Genomic DNA, 26,511 nt, shown 5'->3' with positions numbered 1-26,511 from the left:
TATTTACATAATTTTCCAAATCATCAGTTAACAGTGTTGATAGGTTATGGATTTTTCTGTATACCGTGCTGGCAACTGTTACTTTTGGGTCGGCATTTACATGTGTGGAAGTAAATCGCATAGGGATCTTATTAAGTCGGAGTGAGAGAAATGCGACCGACTGTGTGCCTTTGCGGCGTTGCCGATACGCCTTTCCCTATCGAGTAAAGTAAAATCACGATCGCAAACCACTTATTTTTAAAAGACTTTTTTTTCAAGAGATGATACGCTCATAGATTAAAGCAATAAGAGAACATATGGGTACTGATTCTGAATCATTTCGACTGTTAAAATAGACTGACTAAGTCTGACATCACGTCATTGAGAGAAGATATATGGAATAGATAAAAAAAAAGATAAATTATATCTTGATCTATATAGTAAAAAACAAAAGAGTATCCAAATAGTTGAGACTTATTTCAGAAGTGGGATAGTAATGATGTCATAAACTTTATGTTCGTATAAATGGATATCATCATCATAATTTTAACATTCAGCGTATTTTTCAACTGTCGAAATTGATTAAAATCAGGCCTTTACTGTTTTATATTTTTATTCAATAAATTGTTGAGTAACTTATTGAATAATCTGTGATTTTTACATTACTTACTGACTAATTTTTTTTTGGAGCATGGTTATTTTTGTTTTTTTTGGTGGCAGTTACTGAATTCACCACAATTATTTATTTTAATAGTTTAATACAAAAATATGAGTTTTTACGACATTCCTCGATATAGAGACATCGCTATAAAAAAACATTTACGATTTTTTACATCATATTTATTTGATGACATGGATATATAAATAACAAGTCCTGCCATTTTGTATTTTGTTTTAATTATTAATATTATTTTAAGAAAATTAGTTTTTTCCTATTATATATTGATTTTTATTTTTTTCTTTGTTATATTTACACCCAGTTAATAAATATAGTAATTTAGAAAAAAAGGTTTTATTTTATTTTGTTATTATTTTATTGTAAATTATGTTGTATCTAAATATTGTTTTGTTTGTTTATATACAGTAAATACGTTTGTTTTGTGAATTCATTAACTGGTAGTTGTATGTTAGGCTTGGGTATATTTGTATGTGTATTGCTAATTTATAAAATATATACAGGGTGTTTCTGTTGTAAAGCAAAATCCGCATGTATACAACTTTTTCGAACTTTGTTATATGTTTTTGCATTTATCTTAGAAAACACCCTGTATATAGTTCATTTTCTCTTTGCTATGTTTATGTTAACAATATTATTATATTAATTTATTCTATTAATTTAAGCTTCGTTTCTTTGGTAATCAATGTTGCTGGCATGTATCAAATTTTAATTTGAATGCAACGCTTTGTGGTATATGTTGTTTTTGTTAAAATTTTCGACCACTGTGTATATATATATATATATACAGTGCAGTGAAATTTCATATGTTTGGAGTGCAAAAAAATACCTACATTAATTTCACTTTTGTGTGACATCAAATTAGATGATGACAAATTATACAAATTATTAATTATTATTTAATATTGAGCACCCTGTATTATATTTCCCATATTATTTAAAAAAAATAAGCAAAATATGACCTCTGTTTTAAAAATGGAGCAAAATAAATTTTATGTGTAATTTTAGACCATAATATTTAATATATTTCAAGAACATTTCATTGAATAACAAATGCTAAGGAAGAAGTCCAAAACTATTATGTTCACACATTAAAGACGAAAAAGCCGTCGTGGTAACCATTTATTCTGTAACTGGCTTATTTGACAGATTTTTTCTCTTGACGAATTACAATGTTTGTGATTTTGTTGCGCTTTTCTGTGTGTCTTTATCTTGTATAGCTTATTTTGTTTAGTTTATAATTGGCTTTATGCAGAGTGTATAAGTCTGGAAATGCAGGACTGGAATTTGCAGAATTCCCTTATTATTGTTAACAGTTAGTTATTCAAAAAAGCTCTGAAAAAAGCTGGTATATTAGAGTGTACCCTATGCTTTATATTTTAACATTAAAAAAGAATCGAACGCCACTGACCAGTTGGTAGTAGCACAGATTAGGTATCCTATAAGTATACAGATAAAAATCTTGTCCCTAATTCGTGGTACGAAAATTGTTTTTTATGACGATGTGCAAACGAGTCAAATTTCCTGTGCGCCAAAATAAACTCGCGTAAAAGAACAATAAACAGCGTAATAAAGAGATATTGCTAAACCGAATAGCGTGCATGGACGTTAATAAGGCCAAGTGTTATTTCCTTTACGTGAGGTGGTATTAACTCTCTTCATTTATAGTTATCGGATCGGAAAGAATTCTGATCGCGTCGCGTCCGCTATTTAAACTTAACCTAACTTTGAATTTAAAACTTTGAAATTGTTTTGTTTACTAGGTATTTTCAAACTAAAGAGCTAAAGTGCTTATTTCCAGTGCTTTATTGTTCAACGTCTGCCAATAGGTTTAGGACAACAAGCAACAAATTCTCTTAGAAGGGCTAAGTCGTCATCTGCTGTAAACCTAAGACTCTTTATAGGTTCTTTAGTATTGGAAGAGGTGGAATCCATATTTTGGGTCATATTTATTTAATTAAAACTAAAGCAATAATTCAAAACAATTCAAACATAACCTAAAATAAAAGATCTCGCCGGCCGGCTCCGGTTGTCAAATACCCGCACATGCCCATTTAAGCAATTTTTAAACGTTATCAGAGGTTATTTAGAAAGAGCGCTTGGTGTAATCAAGAGTGTAATTGATCCGCAAATTACGTCAGGCGGTAACGTTATTAGCGGGTGTTGCGTTGACTCGCGCATATCGTAACCATGATAAGGTACGCGTAAATACTGGATGACGCTATTCGGTTTTCCGATATCTCTCTAATAACTGTGCCGGTCAGGCGCTGTGCACAATTTTAGAGGCCATAAGTGGGCGTGCTATGTGCGCTAGCTAGTCACCTAACTAGTGCCCGATTCCGAAAATTGGAACCACGAAAAACATTAAAGAAAAAACAAAGATTATAATCTGTATAATCTGTGGTAGTAGAGTCAGTCATAGTTAAACCCCTTCGCGGTCTCTCCAAGTCTAGCGATATACTCCTTCCTTGGTCTTTTTTATTCAATGGTACGAATGTATAGTCTGATTCGTGAAAGATGACTATTGCGTCAGAATATTTTTTTTGTACAGGAAATTTATGCAGAATGGACATTTAAATGTTTTAGAGTGAGACAACTTTCTAATTTATTGTCTTAGGACTGGAAACGGTTCTCATTCACTAGATTAAACAAAGATAAACGTATATTTCTTGTTGGATATGATGCAATCGTCATCTTTCATGAATATAAAACTATGCCGTGCTTACTATGACGGTTAGAGTGACAACTAGAGTGTTTATAGATGTCACGTCATCGCGCGGCCACAGATCGCGTACGAACAGCACGAGCGGACTAGGCGAGACAGATTTCGTCATTCTGCAGTCATCGTCATCAGGACATTTACACTGGCAACCCGTTGGAATTTCCATAGCTGGTTACTCGGAGAGTCTGAGCGAACAAAGCTCTAGAGGCAGTTCACAACCCCCATCTCCTGGTAATGATTTATTTAGTGGGCATCCATTATTTTTTTATTAATGCCCTCCTTATTATTCACTTCATATTCTCTCTAATTTTCTTTTTCTTTCTAGTACAAGAACGTAGGTCTTTCTCGGAATCGTCCAAAGGCCGTCATGTCGTCATAAAAACCGATCCAGAGGTCCAGAAAGTCAGCATTTCCTCCAACACCTCCACTGTAGTCTACGAAACCCATCCTTCAAAGCCTCTGGTTAGAGCCAGACCAAATTCCTTAGGCTTAGGTCATCGGGACTCGCGGCCTCACAAACCTCCTTGCAGGAACAGGTCGAAGAGTATTGATCACACTCAGATGACTACGCGCAAAGACCACAAGAAGATCAGCCTGGATAAGCTTCAAAAATTCCGGGAAAAACTACTACAATCCAGTCCGGAGTTAAATGAAACCAGCGACAACGAAAGCACTCCTTTGGTGTCTGAAGTTTCGTCTCCTTCAAACAAATCTGGAGAAAGCTCGGATACCAAGACTTCTGAATCGATGAGTCTGTCTTTTTGTCAAAAAAGTCCTTCTCCTGATCTAGAGGAAAAGAAACAGCACACTCGGAGTGAAGAAAATTTAACAGAATCTCCAGAATACTCGCCGTTTCAAGCTCCAATAAGCGATAATGCTGATCCAGAGGTGAACTGTTCCAGTTCTTATCGGCTCAGAACCAGGACGATTTCAGGGGACTCAGAAGGTTCAGAGGGAGGTTTTTTAGACATGAAAGAGGACAGGTATAGTTTGAATAGTCTCTCACATAATTACGGGCATCTGTCAAGGCAAAATGCCATGGAGTCGGACGAACATTTGACTGACGTTTACTGTAACCCGTCCCGGGAAAACTAACTGTCAATTTTGACGGATCTGTCATTTTTTTAGATAGAAATTATCGTCTGTAACAGGACGTGTTTTGAAAATCAAAAGATATACTAATGCCAAATGCTTAAACCAGTGTTATATTTTGATCTGTCTGTATAAAGTATGTCCAATGAGACAGGGAAGATTTCAAGGATAGACGACATACAAAAAAATGACAGGAAATACAATTTTTCTGTCGGTTAAAATGACAGACCACATCTATCACTGTCAGATTTATTTATTTATCTCAAAAATATACTCTAATTTTTTAGTATAGTGTGTTTTCTGACAATGACAGTTGACTCTGTCATTTTGCATCAACTTTAAATTGTTTTTTTCTGTCAATTTTTGAATGTCGTCTGTCTTCTCACGTTGGAGAGATTTTAACAAATGAAACATGAGATTAGAATAAAATATTAAAAATATTTTTGTTATACAAAATTGTTATGGTATATTTAGGGTCCTAAAACACTAATAGTTTGTAGTATAAAGACAGTGTTCAAATTAAATCACTAATAGGTTCGATTTTAAGTGATACATTTACCAGTTTTTTGTCTGTGAATTATTTTCATCAGTATTTTTTTAATTTAATTTCCAAGAATTGTTAGTGTAAAATATGGAGCAGAGTTGTAAATAAAGTACTTGTATATTGTTTTAGTTGAAGCAATAAAAAAACTGTTTTTTTGATTAGATTAGATAGATTTTATCCCCAGTAACACTCCCAAGTTCTTTAATAAATTATGCAGGGGTTTATTACAATTTTTTCTGAAAAATATGCAGGCAATAAGAGCACATATTTTAGAAATATTTTCATAGAAAAGGGTGATTCAAATTTATCTTTATGGCGACAATATATTCAGCTGAAAAAGTATACAGTACTTCATTTTAAAGAACACAACTTTAGTATAAAATATGTTTGAATCACCCTGTATATATTTATGAATTTATTGATAAAATATAAGTATATTTTTACTGCAATCTTTTTACAAAAAAATAGTGAATATTTCAAATAGAAAATCTGATACGGTTTTTTGGCACACTTGTTCCTCCTGTATACAGGGTGGTCCAAATTGTATTCGGGAAAAATCTTCGGAAAACAATATATTCTGCAGATAAAAATAAGTAAAAAAGTTTGTAGTTTGTTGTTCGTTTCGGTGATACAGGATATAGAAATTTAATTTTTATCTAGCATTTTGCCAAATAATTTCCAAAGTTTTTACTTGTTTTAACTTTTCGTCCGTACCTGTATTATACTACTGAGAAAAAATATACATTTCCGCTGGTCTCTACGTAAAAAAAGTCTCTTAAAAAATAGACTTGTTGACTAGAAAGTTTCCCGAATAGAATACGGACCACCCTGTATATATGATTTTTAAAATTATGTCACGATGTCAAGTATCAAAACAAGGAAAATTAAGGTAAAAAATACGCTCTTTTCCTTCTGGGAGAGTAGAAATAATAAAATACACATTAAAAGACATTTTATTTTAACTATCTTTAACAAATATAAATAAATAAATACAATAAATAAGTACCTATATAAAATACATACAGAGTATTTTTATGACTAGCATCATTATTTCGTCAATATTTTTTTATTGCATCATTGACAATTGCTCTACTAGTATTACCCAATTATTTATTACGCACTTTACTACGTTAATTCCTACAAAGCTCAGCAAACATTTTTCTTGTGAACTTTTCAGCAATACCAAGTCTTTCCGTTGCTAGTTTTCTCATCATTTTGTCAAATCTCCGGCTTGAATTTTGGTCTGACATACGGTGGGGGACTTGGACGACAGTGCACCCCCCTGTTTATGGTAGAATTCGGACTGTCAGAGTATTCGTGTCCCAGGGTATTATTTGACAGCGACAGGTGTTGAAATGGAGAATTTTTGGATATTATTCCGTTGTGTTCTGACAGTTCAATCCTAGAAGAATATTGAAAAATTGATAGAGAAAATTAGTAAGTTTGTTATTTTTTGTTACTACCTAAAAAAACGTGTCATAGTGGCGTTTGAAATGACAATCCGTTATAATTTCGAGTTTTTTTCGTGTCAAAAGAAAGTGAGCTTATTTGTAATATTTTTTGGCGTGTAAAAAAATTATGAAAAGTAAAAAATCTACTTTTTCAAATTAGTAAACCTTCTTTAAAAAACGCTCTTTTCTGTTTAATGAGAATTGTAAAAAATTAATGTATTCCCTTATATTTAGTCTTTTTATTGACATTATTTTTTTATTTTGTGTAGAAATCAAGATTTACTGCAGTTAATAAGTAGTTTTGGTCTTGCAGAGTCCAGTCTTGGTCTTGTTGCAAGATTCTGGCAAGTCTTGCATTTTTTAAACAGATTTTTAATAGAAGCACTTACTACATGGAGAATCTTTAAATAAATAGTATTTTTAGTAATTTAATGCAAATCAAACCTTGAAAAAATTATTAGAATATTTATCTGTAGAAAAATTTTATGGTTCTTCAGACACACAAAAAAATTCTACAAAATATTATACACAAATTTTTACGTCAAATTTGTATAACTGTTGTAAAGAGAATTGCCCCGACAAAAATTATCATTGATTGTCGTTTCAAAGGCTACTACGACGCCGTTTTTTTTTCATCTTTTTTTTTAGTTAGTATTAATTTCAATTAAAAAAAAATCAAAATGTCTAATACGTAAGTTTAACTGAAAAAAAAAAGTTTTAAGCCTTTCACAAACCAAAATCACTGTTGTATAGAGGATCGCCCTGACAGAAATTATCAGGGATATTATTTCAAAGGTTACTACGACACCGTTTTTTTTTCATATTTTTTTGGTATTAATTTCAATTCAAAACAAATCAAAATGACTTTAATTCGTAAGTTTAACCGAAAAAAAAAATTTAAGCCTTTCACAAACCAAAATCGCTCTTGTATAAAGGATCGCCCTAGCGAGTTTATTTCTAAGATTACTATGACGCCGTTTTTTTTCATATTTTTTAGTTTGTATTAATTTCAATTTAAAAAAAATCAAAAGGTCTTTCCTATGTGAGTTCCACGCAAAAAAAAACATTTTAAGCCTGTCTCAAAGCAAAATCTCTTTGCTATTTTTACCTTTCACCACTACTAAACCAATCTATACAGATATGGTACAAATTATCAAAGAAAAATTCGCTGTATTCATCAGTCCTGTAAATAATATTATTAAGAAACAACCAAAAATAGTAATAACTGATATTTTTCCTATAATATAGATATTTTTGGGTCCCTACTATATAAATATTAACAAATAAATAAATATAAAATTAAACTTACAGATCGTCATGTTGCAAACACAGAATAAATGTCAATACAAATACCAGTATTAACATGAGAACCATTGGTACAGTTATAGTAATAATTAATTCATTATTATAACTCCTAAGTGGCAAGCTATGTCTCGAAATTGGTATCCATTCGTCATTGAAATCATCATTTAGATGTCCAATAGTGGACTTGTGCATTGCAGAATTATTATTTTCTTCTTTATGAATCTGTTAATAGGGTTTTCAAGTCAGAATCTTAATTTAAGATTATATAAATAAATAATAACTGCCTTACAAGTCTAAATGAACACCAATCCAATGTAAATCCAACATCCCTGAAGAACCTTTCCACAGAAGTCCTCTTATAGTTTCTTGGACAGGGTTGGACTTTATACAAAGGCCGTATTTCTTCTTGTAATTGTAATAATTCAGATGAAAAACTTACTTCACTCCCTAGTCTTACGATCACTCTAAAATAAAATTCAGAAGGTATTAAAGTAATTCTTGCAGAAGCCAGATTATATACCCTTCTCCTTCAACAGGGTTTGCAGGTTTTCTAGCCCCCATATCAATGGCACTCTCTAAAAATGTCACATAGAGGTCTTCTTCAGAATCCTTCCATAACTGTGATCTGAAAATCTCTTTCAAAGACTCCATTCTATCTACTTCAAACATATCATCCACATTCAAATTATCAATTTTCATATGAACCTCGTATGTAGCAGGGCCAAGTTTTTCCTGAATCACTATATTTATATTCTCGATCCTATATGAAGTTAAAAATGATTGTAAATAGAAAGAAACTCGAAAGTATCGTTACCTTGTATCATAGTCAACTTTATTTAATCCTACTACTTCTAGGGGAACAATAGGTTGATTTCTGTTAGGAGGAACGCCATACAAAAAGCCACAGTGATGTTTTTCGCTGTAAATATAATGAATCCAAGACGGTAAGTCTGGAGAATTAGCTAGGGTCGCTTCGTAGACGAATTGATCTTTTCTGCCTTCGTACGTCCAGTTGAACATAGTTGGATCGATGGTTATTTCGAAAACCTCGCTCATTAACACGTTGTAGTCTTTGGCACAGACAATTACGGGAAAAAAGAGCCATAATATCTTAAGAATCATTTCTGTGTTGCTTGTTATTGTCCTGGAAAACGAAAAATTAGGAAAATCGATTTCGGGATTTGTTTATTTTTAAATTTTCCGACGCGCGCGGCACCTGGTAGTGAAGTGTTCGAACTACGCGTAGGGATGGGAACCGTATATCGATAAATGGAACTATATCGATATATCAGGGTTGGGGATAAAAACCTTATAAAAACGTAGTGTAAAAAAACTAGTTTTGATCTGTTTTTAATCTGTGGATAATGCATTCAAGTACAAAACAAAATTTAGCGCTTTTTTTACATTGTTTTAAATTTGAATGGTTTATAAGAAATAGAAACAAAGTTTTAGCTTAATTATTTATTAAAATCCGTTTCATTTACACAATTACTGAAATACGATCAAACAATGGAAATAAAATATTACTTATATAACTGTATTTTCAAATTATGTCTTAAAATAACTCATAATTACTTAATTAGTCTAAACCGTATAATTTCAGCGTCCTGTCCATCGATGTGGACGCTACAAATCGCGCGTGCTTGCCAAATCTCACACCAGTAGCTGTAGCAGTGTGATCGTTAAAAACTTTTAATTCCTGCCATTGTTTACACAAGTATACCCTGCGGAAAAAAACGAAATATAATTAATTTACACTGTAAAATTTTACATTAAAATATCGGTTATACCTAACATCTGTACCAGCCACTCCCAAATAAGTACCGCTTTGGTCAAAGCACAAGTCCTTAATCTGATAGCCTTCGTCCAGCTGTAAAGTCTTGAAATTTTTCAGTTTCCGTAAATCCCACAGCTTGACGCAAGCGTCGTCAGCTGCTGTTGCCAGATAGTATCCGTTTTCGGAGAAGGAAATCGTAGTTATAGCACCAGAATGACCTAAAAAACGTAAAAACTCAAGAACGGGCATGTAAAAGCAGTAAAAACTATGTTTTTTACATGTAAAAAACTGATCGTAACACTTAAAAACTCATTTTAAAACAGGCCAATCCCTTTGTTAAACATTATTTTGAAAATAAAAAAAAAATTCAATATACATACCAGTAAAGTTGGCGACGTTGCTTTGCTCTTTAAGATCCCAGATTTTCACCTGAGAATCTGCGGTACCGGTACCAAAAATAAGACCATCTGGGTGAAGCTGGGCTGTGGTCAATGGTACATTTGAATTGTCTGAAACTGTAATTTTAAAAATTATTAATAGAAATAGAGACTCATATTTATTAAGTTACTTTTAGTCAATAATCTTCCTGTGTTTATATCAGAAAACGCCCAGTGTTGATCCTCTGACGTAGATAAAACATAGTCCCCTGTCGGATGAAGTGACAACCCTGTCACAGGTCCATCGTGGCATCTTAATAAAAGAGTTGTTTGGGATGTTGGCACGTTCCAGATTCGAATAGTAGAATCAGGTGAAGCTAAAACACAGTTTAAAAAATATTACAAGGACGCCTAACGTCCATATAATGGAGCAAAATCTGTGATGTTAAATTATCTGTTTATTAAAAAAAAGAGATGTCATCAGGGACAATTTTAGCCAATTTTTAATAGTATGTATAATACTACGTCAATAGATTTAAATAATTTCACTAACCTGTTAAAACAATGTCTTCATTCGAGTGATAAATAACTTTAGTAACTTTCTTAGTGTGTCCTTTCAAAATAGCAACCACTTGCTCAGTATCTTTATTAAAAACTGTAGCATTTTTATCATTTCCTCCTGTTAAAACCTTGCTGCTATCCGAAGAGTGAACATCTAGAGCTAATATTCCAGGAATACTAGCTGAATGCAAACCCTGTATAGATAAAAAAGTTTAGTACCTTAATAACTACTAAAAAAGGTAAAAAAGTATCTTACAATAAGGGAAGCTAGAGTTTTGAAGGATCTGATCTGATCCTGTGTCACTAATTCTTCTGGTACTGTCCTTCCTCGTTTTTTTCGTTCTTGAGTAAGTACTGTGGCTTTTTCCTGCAATTTTTGTATAACTTCTCCACTCATACCAGCTTGTTCTACTGGTTGGGCTGCTATACCTGAAGGTTCAGCAGCAACAGCCTAGAAAAAGACTCATTTTAGCCTCTGAAATGTACTCAAAAAAACTTAATTACAGGTTGAGGTACTGCAGTGATTCCTGCTTGAGGTTTCAAAGTAGCCAAGGCTTCCCTAGCCGCTGTCACTTCCTTGTTTAATCTAGCAATAACACGACATGCCGCGTCGTGCTGGTACAAAGCGTGACTTAATTCTTGACGAGCTGTTTGTAATTGTTGTCTCTGTGTGAAACTGTATAACATAACGGCATCCCATTCATCTTGGAGTAGTTTTAAAGTAGCTGGAATGCTTGTAGCGTTTGGAGGTTTAGGTTTAACAATTGGTGGAGCTAAAAAAATCGTTTTCGTTAAAGAAACATCGAGGTTTTTGAAGGTATAAAGGCATTACTTTTGATCTCGATTAGTTCATCTGGGGTGAGTTCTTTGCCGGTGATAGGGTCGACCCCGTTTTCTTGGATGTATTTTTCGATTATTCTTTTCTCGAAAACGGCTCCTGACGAGGGAGAAACCACTGGATGATCGGGTACTTCGTTAGAAACTAGAAATTGTAAGGTTAGTCGTTGCCGGTACTTAAAACTGTTTAGATATTAAAGAAATAACGAATGTGGGAGTACTTACTAGCGCACACCAAAGACATTTTGAGAGTTACATACACACAATATCGATTGGCGAAATTAATTTACGGGAAAAATAGTTTATAAACCGAAAAAATCACAAAAACACATTTGCTTGGCGTCTTTAAATGTCAATTTATTGTCCAAAGATTATAGTTTCAGTTCTCTCCTTTTGATTATTTTTTTCTGGATACTGGCAAAATGACCCATAAGTTCGAGCCATATAAAAATAAAGAAGAAAAAAATATATGACGAATCTGTGGGTGACTATGTTCAGAACCAGAAATATGAAAAGAAGAAGAATATAGCCTTTATTCTGTGGTTACCGTTCTGTTCAGACCTGAAAAACAAAATAGAAGAAGAACGTAGGTGGCGCCATTGTGGAAAAAGTGGGAAAATTATGAACTAAAACGTTTCCAAGGTTGCCATGATATTAACGAAATCCTAAAAAAAATCTAAATATTTTTGTAAGTTTAAAATTAAATTAACCGTTACAAAATCATGATAAATGTAATGAACATATAACACAAACTTCGTTTCGATAGAATACATAATATATTTTCTTGTAGACACATAATTATTTATGCAACAAAAAATTATCATTCTGTTTTACATGTGCTCAATCTGACAACGTTGACACACGACATTTTCCTTTGTTTGCAGGAGTCGCTCTTACAATTTTTCTTATTTTTTGGTAGAAAAAGTGATTTTTCTGTACACTATTTGAGTGTATTCTGTTCCTTAAGGCCTGTTTAATCTTCTAAAAATGTAAGTACCCATTAGTTTGTCGGATTTCTATAGTTTCTTTCACTTTCAAATATTTGAATTACATCATTAAAAGCTGATACATTTTTCCTATTTTCATAATTTCCTTTTTCTAAATTGAGTATATGGAAATATAAATACTCTCATTGATGTCCCTATTAATCATTAAACATACAGTTACTTAAAATAATGCTCAATATTTAGAGATAGTTGGTATCTTTTGGACCATTTTTTTTTGCATAGAGTTTAAAGATGTTTTTTACTCGTAATTTTTTAGGCGTTTATTCGTGCAGCCATACAAGTATTTTCTACGTCTTTAAATAAGTCGTTGTTAGTATACCTTAAGAGGCCACCGTTCTTAATAATCTATAATACTTTCAAATAAAATAAAATGTGTGTGCTAATACTATTTTATTGTCGTCATATATTTGTTAACAATTTTGTATTGTTTTAATATAATGTTTAATTATAATTTTCTTTTTTAGAAGCGTTACCTATTAATAATACACACCACCACATAAAGACCTAAAAGAAGAGACTTGGATCACCTCTTGAATAATCCTGATTTTCCCAATGTTTGGCCATAGTTCTGTTTTACGAATTGGTTTTTCTTTATCCCTATAAATGTAAGTCCAATTTTTAAAAATAACTTTAATAAATTCATTAAGTGTTTATTAACTGGCTAACTATATTTTTTAAGATTTATTTAATATTAATATGAAACAAAAAATAATTATTATTATTTATATTATATTATTATGTAGTATTAATTTAATTATTATAGCATAATTAATAAAATCTAATAATATTTATTTCTTTTTTACAGATTTTCTACAACAAATCGATGGATGTATACAGTTCCACGGCAGTACATTTATGTATCCTTTTCATTAATATTACCAACAATGCATCAGGACTTATAAGTATATCTAAAATTTTATTTCTTTTGGGTAAATAAATATATTTTTACTGGTTTTTAATGTTCATCAGTAGATTTCATAATTTTGAAATTTAATTAAGAAAAAATTTTAATGGTTTTCTGAGTTATATCCTTGTCTGTATAATCAAGGGTTGTATTTTTTATGGTTCCTCATTATCATCTCTATTATAGCTTCACTCCCACGTTTTCTTGATTATGGAAATAATTTTATTTATCGTTTTTATAAAATATTCGATCCATTGCCTGTATTTCTATAGGTTTTGTTTGGTACAATATTCCATCTACTTAGAATTTTACTTCATTTTGTTTATGGTTAACAGTCATTTTTCTATAATAGTTCGGCTCTCATATTTTCTTCATTGTGGGAAACATCATTCATCGATTCTATAATATCTTCCATTGGTTGTAGGTATTTCAATAAGTCTTCTTTTATTTGTATTAGTTTTCTTATGGAGTCATTTTTCTAATACTTTTTTTGCTCTTTTAATTCCTTGTACAGAATTTCAGTTTTAATGGATCCATTTCCATGTCATTTTCCTCAAATCATATGCCATGAATCTCTGTAATTTTACGGATTTTATTTGTTTATTTTGTATGTCTTTAAATATAATTTAAACACGATAGCACTTAAAAATCTCACAATCAGGATTAATTTCCGATCAATTCCTGGCGCATTCGCCTTTTAGTAAAAAACTGACGTCCACAGATGATGTCACTTCTGGCTTTTCTAGCATTTTGCTAATGCATTTTCCTGAGTAACATCGACTCCAGAGCATCATGCTAGCCTTCCGAAAGAGGAGCAGACCCGGGTCGCCCCCTAACCCTGATGTTCGGCCATCGATGACCTATGTAGCATGCATAGATACCCAAGGGAGTCACCACCCTCTGGTTATCAAATTGAGCATTGAAGAGGAACTAAATATTTTGAGGTAAATTATACTAAAATATTTTTTAACCAAATATATTTAAACTTCTAATATTGTAGCATTTTGTAAAATATGTAGATATAAATTATAATGAAATATAACACTGTTTATTTCTTTTTTTACAGATTCTGTACAACAAATCGATGACTATACAGTTCCAGGGCAGTAGATTTATCCTTCTTGATGAATATTACCTACAATATGCATCAGGACTTATAAGTATATCTAAAATTTTTTTGATTAATAAATCATTTATATTTGATTTATGATTGAATAGTACTACCATGACGAGTCTTATAGAACAATACACACGTCAATGGGAGATAGAGTGTCGTAAAATACATTACAGTATTTAATATCGTGTACTTTGATTTTCTTTTCGAAATTACTGTAATTTCTTGTTTCCTATAATGCCAAATCTTGACAATATGGTGAAAGTTGAGTTTTGATCTTATTAGTTTTATACCTGTGTTTATACTAGACCACAGTACTAGACTAACTTAATAAAGGATAAGATTTAGTGAGTTTGTGATTTATATTACGATCTTTCTTAATATTAATTATGTCTTAACCTTAATACTATAGTACGCTTTGTCTGGAAAATAAATGTTAAAATATCTTAAATGCAAGAGGAGATCCTTCCATCCTTCCATTAGGAAAAATATGGTTTATAAATCATATATGCTAAGAAAATCACATAAATTAGGTGTAAGAATAGAAAAATCTTAACAAGGTAACTGTTAATGTTGCTGAAGCTGATTCTAGAGTTTTAATTAAACCTATTATGAACATGATATGGAGCTACAGCATTTAAAAATTAAAAAAAAGAAGAAACTTGGACACATATCGCTTTTAATTTCCCGAGTTTTTAATAAAGCACTTTTTAAACGTAGTATAATAACACAAATAATCTAAGAAATTAGATTAATTAGAGGAATCTAAAGTTTTATTTCTATTTAATTTTATTGACTATGAAAATACATAATAAGCGTTCACGTGTTGTGCGAAATATTAAAATAATAATATAAATAATACCGTAATATATGATCGAAAAAAAAATAGCGCCAGCGATGACTATGAATGATCGCTGTCATTTTATATGTAAATTTATGGCAAATGTATTCAATCGTCATTTCCCAGCCAACTGGACGCCGTTTTTTCGCTCATAATTTGTACTTATCAATATATTTTTTCTTGTAAATAAAGGATTTTTCAGCTTAATTAAATTTCAAATTTGAAAATTGTGGCGCCAAAAGTTGAACAGATACATCCGGTAAGAGCTGTCAACATTGAGTCAAGTTAAAGACTTACGAAGTTTCTTTATATAATTTATCTCATATTTCTTACTTTTTAACTATATAGAATTAGTTTCTTATTAAACTAAAGGATATTTATTGAATAAAAACACTTGTTTCTTAATAATTTATTAAAATATTAAAGAAATGCATGATTTTATAGTTCATCTAATGTGTGCGTACCAGTTTGGTACTAGATAATTTCAATATAAAATAAGTTTTGTATGATATTTTATACTGGAGGGAATAAATACAAATAAAGACAAATCGTTTAATTAATTTAAGAAGCATCTGTGGAAGCATATTATTCTACTGAAATTTTAATAAAAACCATCTGTTTATTAAAAAAAAATTAAAATCTAGGCATCCAAGAGCAAAAAATGCTCGATCGTGATTGGTCAGTTTCGGTTGCGTGGAGGTTTTGAATTTTATTCTCGTTCAATGTTGCCGGATTGTTAAAAAATGTCGCAAATCTTTTTCTCTATGTGATTTTTGTGAATTTATATTAGTTTAAATTGATCAGTGGCACTATAGTAAGGGCATTTTCTATATATTTTTAATAAAACAAGTACCAGTAATGTTGTTTTGTAGAAATTTCTTTTATTTCTTCTTGTAATTACGTACTAACATTATAGTCTTTCTTCTTGGTTTCGATGTATTTATAGCATTAAAAATGTATTTAAACAGCTTCATTTTATGTTTATTTTATGATTTTTGTGTGTTTATGTTTATAATTACTTATTTATTTCTTATTTATGACAATAAAAATATTTTACCTTACGTAAAAAACGATTTTAGTGGAACGTATTGAGTAAATAATAACTTTTGAGAACGAAATTAAACTTAATTTACAAGAATTTTCCTATAAACAATTTTATTAGTAATAAATAAATTAATTTTATGAGCAGCTTAAATTTTACGAATCACTTTAATCTGGCAACGCCGGTCATCCTTTGGTCGTTTGCAATAGAAGGATTCGCACGTCCTCCCGTTCGTTGCATCGATTTTTTTAAATTTTCTAACGAAAAAGTGCGTTTAGTGTACACAATTTATGCGTAATCTGTTACTAGTGCCCTGCTTAGCCTCCTGAAAAAGTGAGTACCCGTAATTTTATGTATTTTTTGAGATATTTTAGTTCAAAATTTTTGGATTTCGCAATATCCATCATGGCTGCTTTCTTCTCAATGTTCCCCATTGACTTATTAATTTTTAAGAATATTGTTTAAATAATATACGTAGATTAATAAATAAGTATGTAAAACTATGTATTTTCGGTACTTTCTATACTGCGTGTTACATAAGGGTAAAATAATAGTACTACATTTTTGGTAAATTACGTAATGTATCTTTGATTTTTTGTTTAATTTTTTCGGTCAAGAAATGTTTAAATAAAATGGCCGCCTCTTGGAATTCAATGTCTTGATTTTTTGTAAATTGCTATTTTTAATTTAAATTTCTTTTTATAGGGCATATTTAGAGTTTTCTTTATCGTTTAAATATATAATATGCGCATTTTAAGAATATTTTGAATGAGTAGGTTTTTTTGTATAAGTTTCATATAGCTATGTTCATTAGGAAGTTTATTACCTATTTTTTTTATTTAAGAATCTCACATATTTATGTATGTCTCAGCATTTTTGTAATGATTTCAGATATTGGTATTTTAAAATATATTTCTCTTTTAAAGAGCATTATGTAATATTACATGTTAAAAAATAGTATTAATGTTGACAAATGATTTTTGCTAATTCAGTATTAGTTGTAAATTTGCATTGAAGAAATAAATCAGTTGTTACTGAATTTTTATAAAAATTAAAATATTTCGAACACAGAAAGTATGCTTATTTTGAGGTAAATTTTGATCGAATGTTTTTTATGTCTTCATACTAGAAACTAAAAATGTAATAAAATATATAGGATGTCTCATTGTTAAAAAAAATTATAACTTTAATATTTTTTATTTATTCGAAACACTGTAGGTTTAACTTTTAGCTCTAAATAATATGTTACAACTCTAAAAACTCCTTGTATATTTTTATTTTTTATGTGTTACATCATGGAAAAATTCTTTGATTTTTGACCATATTCATCAAATTTATATCTCTTTTTCCCTAGATCATATAACATCTTTATATTTTTGACATTTTTGGTATAATAATATAATCAAGGAAAAATCTTATAAAATATTGCTGAGGTATAAATGGAGCATCTCTTTTTTCCATATCTTTTTTCATTTAAAATAAATATACCTATTTATATATTGTCGTAACATTTTTATAGGTGTTCGATAATATTTTTATAGGTATCCCAATATTTTTTCTTTTTTTAGGCGCGTTATATTAATACTACACCACACACTCCTTCCCCACTCACACGAGCATTGCTAGCTCTCTGTGTTGGTTAATAAAATTTCCTAATTCAACATTAGTGAATTTCGTTAGCCGATGCAGTTGGTTAACAGTGTTTTTGTCGATGGATCCCCGGCTTAAGATGACTCAGAGAGGCGGCGCGGCCTCCCCAAGAGAGAGGAGACTTCTTGGGTCACCCCTAACCCTGATGTTCGGGCATCGATGACCTGTGTAGCATGCAGAGGTACCCAAGGGAGTCACCACCCTCTGGTTTACAAGCTAGGTGTTCTAATGCTAGAGGCTTCGGCCGGATACAACCTGGCAATCAAGCTCCGAGACTTCTTCGTGCACGTATTCCGTGACCCTCGAAGAGGCAGGGGGCGGGATATCGGACACATTGAAGATGATGAGGGTCCGCCTGTAGGGGGTCCCGGTGGATGTCCGTCCGACGGGTGACGAGGGTGACCCCAGACGAGGCGGCTTAATTGGGATGGGAACTGACTGGTGAGGCTTAATCGTCGACCAATGGGTCGAATCTGCATAAGGAAGGCAACCAGCACACACTCACAGGCGGGTCGTGGAAACATTTTTTGTTTTTTCTCTTGGTCTGCCCCGCGTCGAATTTTGAAGGCAGAAAATGTCGGGAGGAGGCGAGCATAACCAGGCCTTACTTAAACCTGTTAAAAGTAAGTCTAATTTTTTTATATTAGATTAAATTGTAAACTTTTACTGTACTCCCTACCAAATAACTTTTTTATCGCACCATGTAGCAATCAAAATACTTTTTATATAAGTGTTGTATATTTTAGTTTTTTTGTTACAACATACATGAGCTTCAATTTAAAGTAGAATAACTTGTATAATAATTAGATCAACTTTTTTAAAACTTATAGTAGATATAAGTTTAAATTCTAATTTAACTTGTATAGTTACTTATATAACTAATTTATTTTCATTTTTTTAGGACAATCCGGGTTCGCAGCGCGATTTTAAAAAACAAGATTGAAGAAGTCAGAAATTCTATCTACATGCTGCATATGATCAGTCCCAAAAAAATTCGGATTGTTCCAGGCACCGTCGCATACCTGGAAAACGTGTTTATTGTCAACTCTACAGGATCGACCGAAGTCCATGGAGTTGGGGATATTTGATGTGCCCCATAGCAGTGAGACGCCACTGTTTTTTTCGCCGTATAATTATTAATTATTATGATGGGACTGAAAATGAACTTAAGCAAGATGTAATGGTGAGTTTTTATATTTTTACATTGGTTTTTTTTGTTGTCTATAGCTTGTTTTTTTGTTTCTTCTAGCATATGTATTTGCTAGAAATATTCTAATATTATTTTTTTTCTCTTACAGGTGATACAGTATGGCTTGGAGAACTTCAAAAGTCGGTTCGCGTCGTGGTTCCAAAGCAGTAACTTTAGGTTCCCTACATTTACAGAATGTTGCATTAAGTACTCATTTTTAATTTGCAATTTTTACATTCATTTTTACTTTTTTTCTTACTCTATACAAGGCTTTAATATAAAGTTTTTTTAGCAATAATAAATGGGTAATAAAAAATAACTCCAAAGAGACAAAATTAGGTAGCATATTGTTTTTCTATTACAGTTGGAAATAACTATTTTTCGTCTTGTTTTAATATTGATATTATTTAATTTTTTTTAGTGATTTTTAATTAAACGTAAATTAGTAAATAATGTAATTTTACATTATAATGAGAATTAAAGTATTAGTAATTTATTTTTGTTACTAAAATTAAATTCTGTTTGTTCCTGCATAAATCTTTTTAGTACTATACTGCTTTGGAATGAATTTTTTTGGGGGACAACAGCAGGATTAGCGCCATCTTCTAGATGCCATCAGGTAAATTTATATAACTTTATATTTATCACTTTCTTTGGCTAAAAAAAGTGTTTTTCTTTTTTTAGGTAGGTGCGCTAGCGTAGTCGTTTGTTGTAGCATTAGATCCCTTTTCCCCCTTTTTAAAAAATGTTTGTAAGACGCCTGAAATTTGTATAAATTAGTTATATAAGTGGTTGAATTAAGAATTGGTGAAACTTGGAAAATAGAAGAGGACAGAGAAGAGGATTGCTTTGAAATAGAAGGAAAGGAGAGAGAAGATGTTTGAGGAAAGGAGGAGGATTTTGTTGGCTGTAACGGAAGTTTTTTGAATGAAATTTGGAGCAACTGTATTAAGGTAATTTTTTTCATCTAGTTACAAAAAGTAAATACTTATCACAACTTTTATTTTATTTATAGATGTTATTGGTATCTTGGACATCAAGTTTCATTTATTTGTGTATTATACAAGCATATCTATTAGTGGAAATGTAGAATGGCAGCTGTTATAACAACTTGGATGAATTATTAGAAACACCAAAGAAGTTTTGGCATAATTTAAACTGCGAAAAGGCTCACAAATGACCAATTTATTCTACAGTAGATACAGGACATTAAATTGACTTCAACAACGCAGATATCTCTCAAAAATGGTAAGTTTTTTTCACATTATTTTCGTTCCTATTAAAGTTTTTGGAAAGCTTGGAAGTTATGACATATTTTACACACAATGTGTATATTTCAATAACTTTAGGTGCAATATTTAATTTTAAATTTATTAGGAGAATTTTTTTATTCAAATCAACTTATTTTTTATTTTGCCTATCTATATTGATATTACAATGTTTTCTTATTAATTTTAATTTCCTACATTAATACAAATTAATATACTTATTAATATTTGTTTATTTTTTTATTTTTAGATATCTGTTCGAGTGATGTACTGGGCGTTAACAGTTTGATGTTACAAATCTGCAAATGAGTTAGAACTGTACATAAGTTTGATGAATGCCGGAGGAATTTTTTGAATGGAATGATACTGAATTTTTTACCTACAAATGACAATTTCAAGATACAATCAATAGTATTTGGATTGATTGGCCTTCATTACCATTGTGCTATGAAAATGGTAAGTTATTTTTATTATTATTTTTTAAGGCTATAACATTTGTATTTAACTACAAAATTGTAGGCTTCAAATTCAAAATAAAATAAGTTTGAGATTGAAAATATATTAATATATTTTTTTCAATCTCTGTAGTTATTTACAAATTTGTATCAGACTATTTTAATTTTATTTAGTATGTTTTCTTTTTGTAAAAATCTATGAATATTTGAAATATTTTAAAGAGTTACTATTATGTTTATTTTTTTAATATCTACCTAACATATTAAAAAACACATATTTTTTTATTCCAAAATGTGAAGAAACTGACTTTATAAAAATTTGCTTATTTATTTTTTGTATTTTTAGTAAGCAATACAAATTGGTATTAATGGACGTTTTGACAGCTGTTTCCAGTCCAAGTTCCAGTTTTAATGGAAAATCTTTAATGGACACAGAAAAATGCTATTTACTGGATTGACTTCAATACCTGTTGCCTTTTAATAATGGTAAGTTATGCCTCTCAACTTATTCTTATAAAATTTAAAAATCTTATAAAAATATTAAATTTTCCATCGTATTCAAGCTCTTTTGGCTCAATATTAACAGGCTCTATTTCTATTTTCTTTTGTGAACTAAAACAATAATAAAAAAATCATTAAAGGCAGGACAAAAAATAAAAATACAGACCCTGTATTACTAGTTGCATATATAGCGATCTGGAAAAAAATGCAGTTTTTAAATCTGGTTTTTAATAATTAGTTAAAATTTCCACTAAGATAAGCAATAAAATTACGGTATTGGTAAATATAAGTTGATTTTTTATTTTGATATTTTTAGTACAGCAGATACCTTATTTATATTTTTTTCGATCGTTAAAACCGTAAATATTAATATAAAAATTATAATTATTTTTTATTAGAGTCCATTTAAGATCTTTATTGTTTGTGACTTATTTAAATTGGTATAATAGCCGTATATTTATGATTTTACATAGTTCTAAACAAGTTCTAAATATTAATATATTTTTTTTGTTTTCAAAAATCTTTAAAAATTGATTCATTAAAAAATTACTTAATACTTTTTTTGAATTTTAGGTATACAATGGGACAGTTGCTGTTAGAAGTCAACAAGTAGTACTAGTTGCAAATAATATATTATGGCGGACATCAAAAAACTTTAAATGGAATGAAACTTGCAGAAAAAGACTCAGAAAGACCATTTAGGACTGTACTTAATAGCTGTTAGAGTGGATGCAGTCCTTCATCAATGGTAAGTTATTTCAGGCGTCTAAATGCAAAACCTGACAAGTCCACTGAAATCAATTTTACAAAATACACTAAAAATTTTTTAAAATATTATGAATAGTAGAAAGAATAATAAATCTACCTGACTGAATTTATCTGGTGTATTATTTCTTGAAAATATCTTGCATAAAAATGTAATTCAGAGTTTCTCTTGGGATAATGAATTAAATGGTCTATAGATCTCAATTTTCGGGTTTTGCATTTAGACGTCTGATTTATTTATTTTATTTTTTTTTATTAAATTTCTTTGACAAGGTTGAAAATTACGATAAATTTAGTATGAACAAACTGACGTCATAATTTTTTTTATCACCTATTTAAATTTTTTATATTTTATTTTTTTTGTGCTTTTAGTGAGCTGAAGAAATTGATCGTAATGGAAATTTTTACAGCTGCTGTCACAACTCAACGAACAAATTGCAGCTTTGAAGGAAAATATTTGATTGGATACAGAAAAATGTCAGTCGTTTCAGGATGTAAAGTTAATAGAACCAGGGTTGGGCTCGACATCTGTTACCTTTTAATAATGGTAAGTTATTTTGATCATTTTATATACAGAGGAGATTTTCATACAACTGGTTCATTAAAAGTTTTTCAGGGTATATATTTTTCTCTAAAGTCTATAACTAGTTTAATTTAGACTAAATTTCATCTTAAAACACTTTTAATGAGCTAGTTACGTGAAATACTCTCTATATATTTTTATGAATTGGCATTGATAAGCTTGAAAATTCTGTAAAATTATTAAATTTTGCAGAATATTCATACTCTGCAGTTTGTACAGTGTTAGCATTTTATTTTGTTCTAAATTTTAACAGGTTTTAACTTTTTTTTATTTTAGAAGCTAGAACATTCATTAAAAAAAAGAAATTATAAAGTTTTAGCTCAAGTTTTAATGTGTATTTTTTAAATGGAAGACCCTATACATTAAAAGTATATTAGGTGGCACATTTTTTAATTTCTGAAAGACACTCCTGCCCTTTCATTGTAATAGTTTTATCAGAATTTAATAAAAAATACACCAAAATTATTATGTATTTCTCTTTTTTTAATTTTTAGGACATTTCACTTAAAAATATACAGTTTTACCAATAACTGGGTGATACTTGAGAGTGTATGACATTTATAATAATAAAACCGCATTAAAACTTGACTGGAAAACTAATATAATTGTTTTTTTAATTAATATTAGAGCTCAAAAAATTAAAAAGTTATGGCCAGTTAAAGTGGAAAAAATAAAATGCTAACAGTGTTTTACTGGTTGCATATTTTTAAATTTATTTCAAAATTATTAAAGTTATCACCAAAATAACACAATAAATTTACGAGTTATTACTAAATATTATTTTTTTCTTTTTCTATATATCTAGTAAATTAGATATTTATTTTTGGATTATTAGTAACTCATTATAATAATGTTATTTTTCTTTATCATGAATTTTACACTTTTTTTATATCATTTCTGAAGTTATCAATAAAAGTTTTTAATTTTATACAACTCTTTATAACTTATTCAAATTATAAAAATGTCTATTATTTGTTGTTACATAGTTCTAAATATTATCATAATTTATGTTATTGTCTGTTTTCTGATAGCTTCAAAAATTGCTATAATAAAAAATTACCTAATATTTTTTTTTATTTAGGCATACGATAGGACAATGACTATTAGACACCGATAAGACATACTAGCTGCAAATAATATGTATGGTGGTCATAAAAGAGATTTAAATGAAATGAGAAACTCCTGAGAAAAAAAAATCAAGGAAAACCATTTTGAACTGCTGTTACTTAATAGCTGTTAGAGGAGATCCAGTTCTTCATCAATGGTAAGTTATTTATCTACCTTTAATTTTATTGGACAGCTTGAATTTTTTTTTAAATATATACAAGCGCTTTTGTTCCAATATTAGAAAAGCCAACAACTATTAAAAATAGGCAGGATAAAATAAAATGCTGATACTGTATTACTGGTTGCATATTGTTACGGATTCTGTTTGTCCACTAATTTAAACTGACGATAAAATGCTTAACGGATTTATTTTCGCACTATATACACACAATTTATCGCTGATTACAACACACAATTAACTATTTAAAAAAATCCTTCGCCAAATTGTCAACGTTCGCTATTCAAAACTGTTTGGTTTAAAATTACAGAACTCGTCACACACACCTTGACGATATATTAATGTTCCCACTAGAATAAACGCAATAAATATATACATATTTTAATAAACAAGAAAAAAAATGGTTGCGAGTTGTTGAGGGCTGAGCCGTTTAATATTTTTCTTCTATTTTAATAAATATAATTTTAATTAATCTTTTTTGTTTTGTTTTTATTAATCTTGTTTTTAGAAATCTTCCAAAATTAGTATAGTTAAAATTTACTTAATATTTTTTTGGAATTTTAGGTATAAGCTGGGACAATTGCTGTTAAAAATCCACAAGCCGTACTATCTGTAAATATTATGGTGGACATCAAAAAGCTTTAAATGGAATGAAACTTGCAAGAAAAGACTTAGAAAGACCATTTAGGACTGTACTTAATAGCTGTTGAAAAGTGGTCGCAGTCTTTTATTAATGGTAAGTTATTTATCTCTTTTTTCTTACTAAACTTCATCGACAAGCTTGAAAATTATGATAAGTTTTCATAATATTCCAGCTGCACAGGTCTCTGAGGTCAACGTCTATTTCTATATGTTATTTATTAAATATCGATATAAAAACTTGTCAAAAATAATATTTAAATGAAAAAAAGGAAAAAGGTTTCAAACATACCGATTATTATACAAAATTTAAAAAAATATGAACTTTGAATTTTTTTAACATTTCATTATTTAATTTTTATACTAATTTTTTATAAATGATATATTGTGATCTACCTGGCAGAAATAATTGTCATCAATAATTATTATTTCAAAAGCCACTATAATGCTGTTTTTTTTCTCATAGGGTATATACAAATTATTAATTTAAAAAACATAGTTATTGCATTAATAAAAATATATTTATTTTAATATTTACATAGATCGTTATTCCTTTTTTTAATATTATTTTTACTTTATTTTTTAGATATCTCTACATTTTCTTAACAATGGATATCCCCAACAGTTGCTCCTACTCCTCACTTTCCTCTTTCACTCGACATAAAGCAGACTCAATACTCCTCAATGCCTCACCAAGGTTCGTTAGCTTCATTAATATTGTTATTGTTTCAATAAATTTGTTTATTGGTTTTTATCCTCTTACTATATAATTGTATCAGGCGTCCTCCCATCTTCAAATTCTTGCAAAAATTAAAAAATCAGAAAAAAAAAAAAAAAAAATATTAAATAAACATTAGTTTTTTGAAGAGTTTATTAATATGCTCATATCAAATCTTGAGAAAAGGTAACAATAAGAGGTTAAAAAATAATATAAAGTAATAATTGTTGTTCTCACCGTAGCGAGTAGCTATTTGAAAAACCAAAACAATTTGGCAGCTGCTACTAATATCTCAAAATTTTATCCTCTAATCCTATCCATGTCCATATATTTATTTCTTTTTTCCGTTTTCTAAGATTTTCTTGACTTTATGGTGAAGGAATATATAATTGGATTCAGATTTTCGATAAATATTCCCTGGAAGTTTGATACAAAAAAGAAAAAAAGTATTAGTATTGATATAATGACTATAAAAATACAAATATAATTATAAACTAGAATTTTGTCTTATAATAATAAATATTATGGTTTACCAAAATAACTCACAAATTTGCCACTTATTTATACGTTTTTTTTTTCATAAAATAATTTCGTACTTAGACATCCAATATATTTTATTTGTACACTTCAATTTTGATGCAGATGATTTTATCTAAAAAATAAAAAAAACAGATCTCAAAATCTAGAAAATTGTGAAGCTGTAAGAAGATACTTTCTTACCTGTAGTCATCATCAACAGATTGTTCAACAAACACTATGGTGTAGCCTCCGTCACATATTTAGATAATCTCTTTGTAGTTGGGCCAATTGTTGTCTATTGTTGGCTATGCGAGCTCAAGTTATCCCCGCTAATTTCCTAATATCATGGTCTTCTAGGTCTCTTAATTCCTTGTGGGTACCATGCTGTAATTTTTCTGGCCCATCTGTTGTCCGTCCTTATTGCCAGGTATCCTACCTATTGCCACTTGAGGGATTTGACTTTTGAGGGTCTTTTGTCGTATCCACTCTATTCTTTTATGGTCTCTCTTGGTTATTCCCAGAATATTTCGTTCCATTGAGCGTTCTGCGACCGGCAGTTTCTTTATAATGTCCGTTTTAACTGTCCAGGTTTCGCCTGCCTAGGTCATGACTGGTAGTACACATTGGTCGAATGTTTTCTTCTTTAGATAAAGTGGCATTCTGGATTTGAATATGATTGAGTTTCTTCCATAAGTACTCCATGCTAACTT

At 30.0% G+C, this 26,511-nt stretch overlaps 3 protein-coding genes and 3 long non-coding RNA genes across 14 annotated transcripts in view; 4 read left to right on the top strand and 2 right to left on the bottom strand.

Annotated features, from left to right (window-relative positions):
* Positions 1–5,174, top strand: part of LOC115891826 (kinase D-interacting substrate of 220 kDa B) — a 34,976-nt gene extending 29,802 nt beyond the window's left edge. For 5 of the 8 annotated variants that reach the window (XM_030912396.1, XM_030912392.1, XM_030912390.1 and 2 more), the window contains exons 26-27: positions 3,417–3,608; positions 3,703–5,174. In XM_030912396.1, the coding sequence (XP_030768256.1) occupies positions 3,417–3,608; positions 3,703–4,472 (962 nt within the window). In that variant the 3' untranslated portion in view covers positions 4,473–5,174. Of the gene's footprint in view, positions 1–3,416; positions 3,609–3,702 lie in introns of those variants that run through there. The other 3 variants (XM_030912391.1, XR_004051919.1, XM_030912398.1) reach the window with 3 other exon arrangements.
* Positions 5,175–5,997: 823 nt separating this feature from the next.
* LOC115891823 (epsilon-sarcoglycan) lies at positions 5,998–8,993 on the bottom strand. 2 transcript variants are annotated; one of them, XM_030912388.1, is made up of 6 exons: positions 8,584–8,993; positions 8,290–8,529; positions 8,059–8,233; positions 7,774–7,991; positions 7,573–7,647; positions 6,002–6,415 (listed from the first exon to the last, which is right to left on the bottom strand). In XM_030912388.1, exons 1-6 carry the CDS (start codon positions 8,889–8,891, stop codon positions 6,232–6,234), a joined length of 1,200 nt encoding a protein of 399 aa, XP_030768248.1. In that variant the 5' UTR covers positions 8,892–8,993; the 3' UTR covers positions 6,002–6,231. The 2 variants fall into 2 exon arrangements, with proteins under 2 accessions (XP_030768249.1, XP_030768248.1); XM_030912389.1 differs by lacking the exon at positions 7,573–7,647 and having other exon boundaries at positions 5,998–6,415.
* A 222-nt stretch (positions 8,994–9,215) lies between these two features.
* On the bottom strand, positions 9,216–11,702 carry LOC115891822 (pre-mRNA-processing factor 19). Its single transcript, XM_030912387.1, has 9 exons — positions 11,547–11,702; positions 11,317–11,466; positions 10,989–11,257; positions 10,741–10,935; positions 10,477–10,678; positions 10,115–10,300; positions 9,927–10,061; positions 9,560–9,764; positions 9,216–9,493 (listed from the first exon to the last, which is right to left on the bottom strand). Exons 1-9 carry the CDS (start codon positions 11,563–11,565, stop codon positions 9,349–9,351), a joined length of 1,506 nt encoding a protein of 501 aa, XP_030768247.1. The 5' UTR covers positions 11,566–11,702; the 3' UTR covers positions 9,216–9,348.
* Positions 11,703–12,163: 461 nt separating this feature from the next.
* Positions 12,164–14,461, top strand: LOC115891824. Its single transcript, XR_004051918.1, has 4 exons — positions 12,164–12,310; positions 12,793–12,933; positions 13,134–14,176; positions 14,299–14,461. It is a non-coding gene; the product is annotated as an uncharacterized LOC115891824 (long non-coding RNA).
* A 3,771-nt stretch (positions 14,462–18,232) lies between these two features.
* Positions 18,233–19,490, top strand: LOC115891821. The gene is made up of 3 exons (XR_004051917.1): positions 18,233–18,502; positions 18,781–19,062; positions 19,178–19,490. It is a non-coding gene; the product is annotated as an uncharacterized LOC115891821 (long non-coding RNA).
* A 124-nt stretch (positions 19,491–19,614) lies between these two features.
* On the top strand, positions 19,615–25,339 carry LOC115891820. Its single transcript, XR_004051916.1, has 10 exons — positions 19,615–19,687; positions 19,753–20,021; positions 20,084–20,316; positions 20,587–20,792; positions 21,138–21,277; positions 21,866–22,040; positions 22,430–22,604; positions 23,722–23,904; positions 24,490–24,661; positions 25,151–25,339. It is a non-coding gene; the product is annotated as an uncharacterized LOC115891820 (long non-coding RNA).
* The last annotated feature ends 1,172 nt before the right edge of the window (positions 25,340–26,511 follow it).

This window comes from Sitophilus oryzae, unplaced genomic scaffold (genome assembly GCF_002938485.1).
Source record: "Sitophilus oryzae breed Bouriz unplaced genomic scaffold, Soryzae_2.0 scaffold_119_pilon_pilon, whole genome shotgun sequence".
NCBI lineage: Eukaryota > Metazoa > Arthropoda > Insecta > Coleoptera > Curculionidae > Sitophilus > Sitophilus oryzae.
The sequence above is the reverse complement of the archived record's forward strand: the minus strand, read 5'-3'. Positions and strand labels throughout refer to the sequence as shown.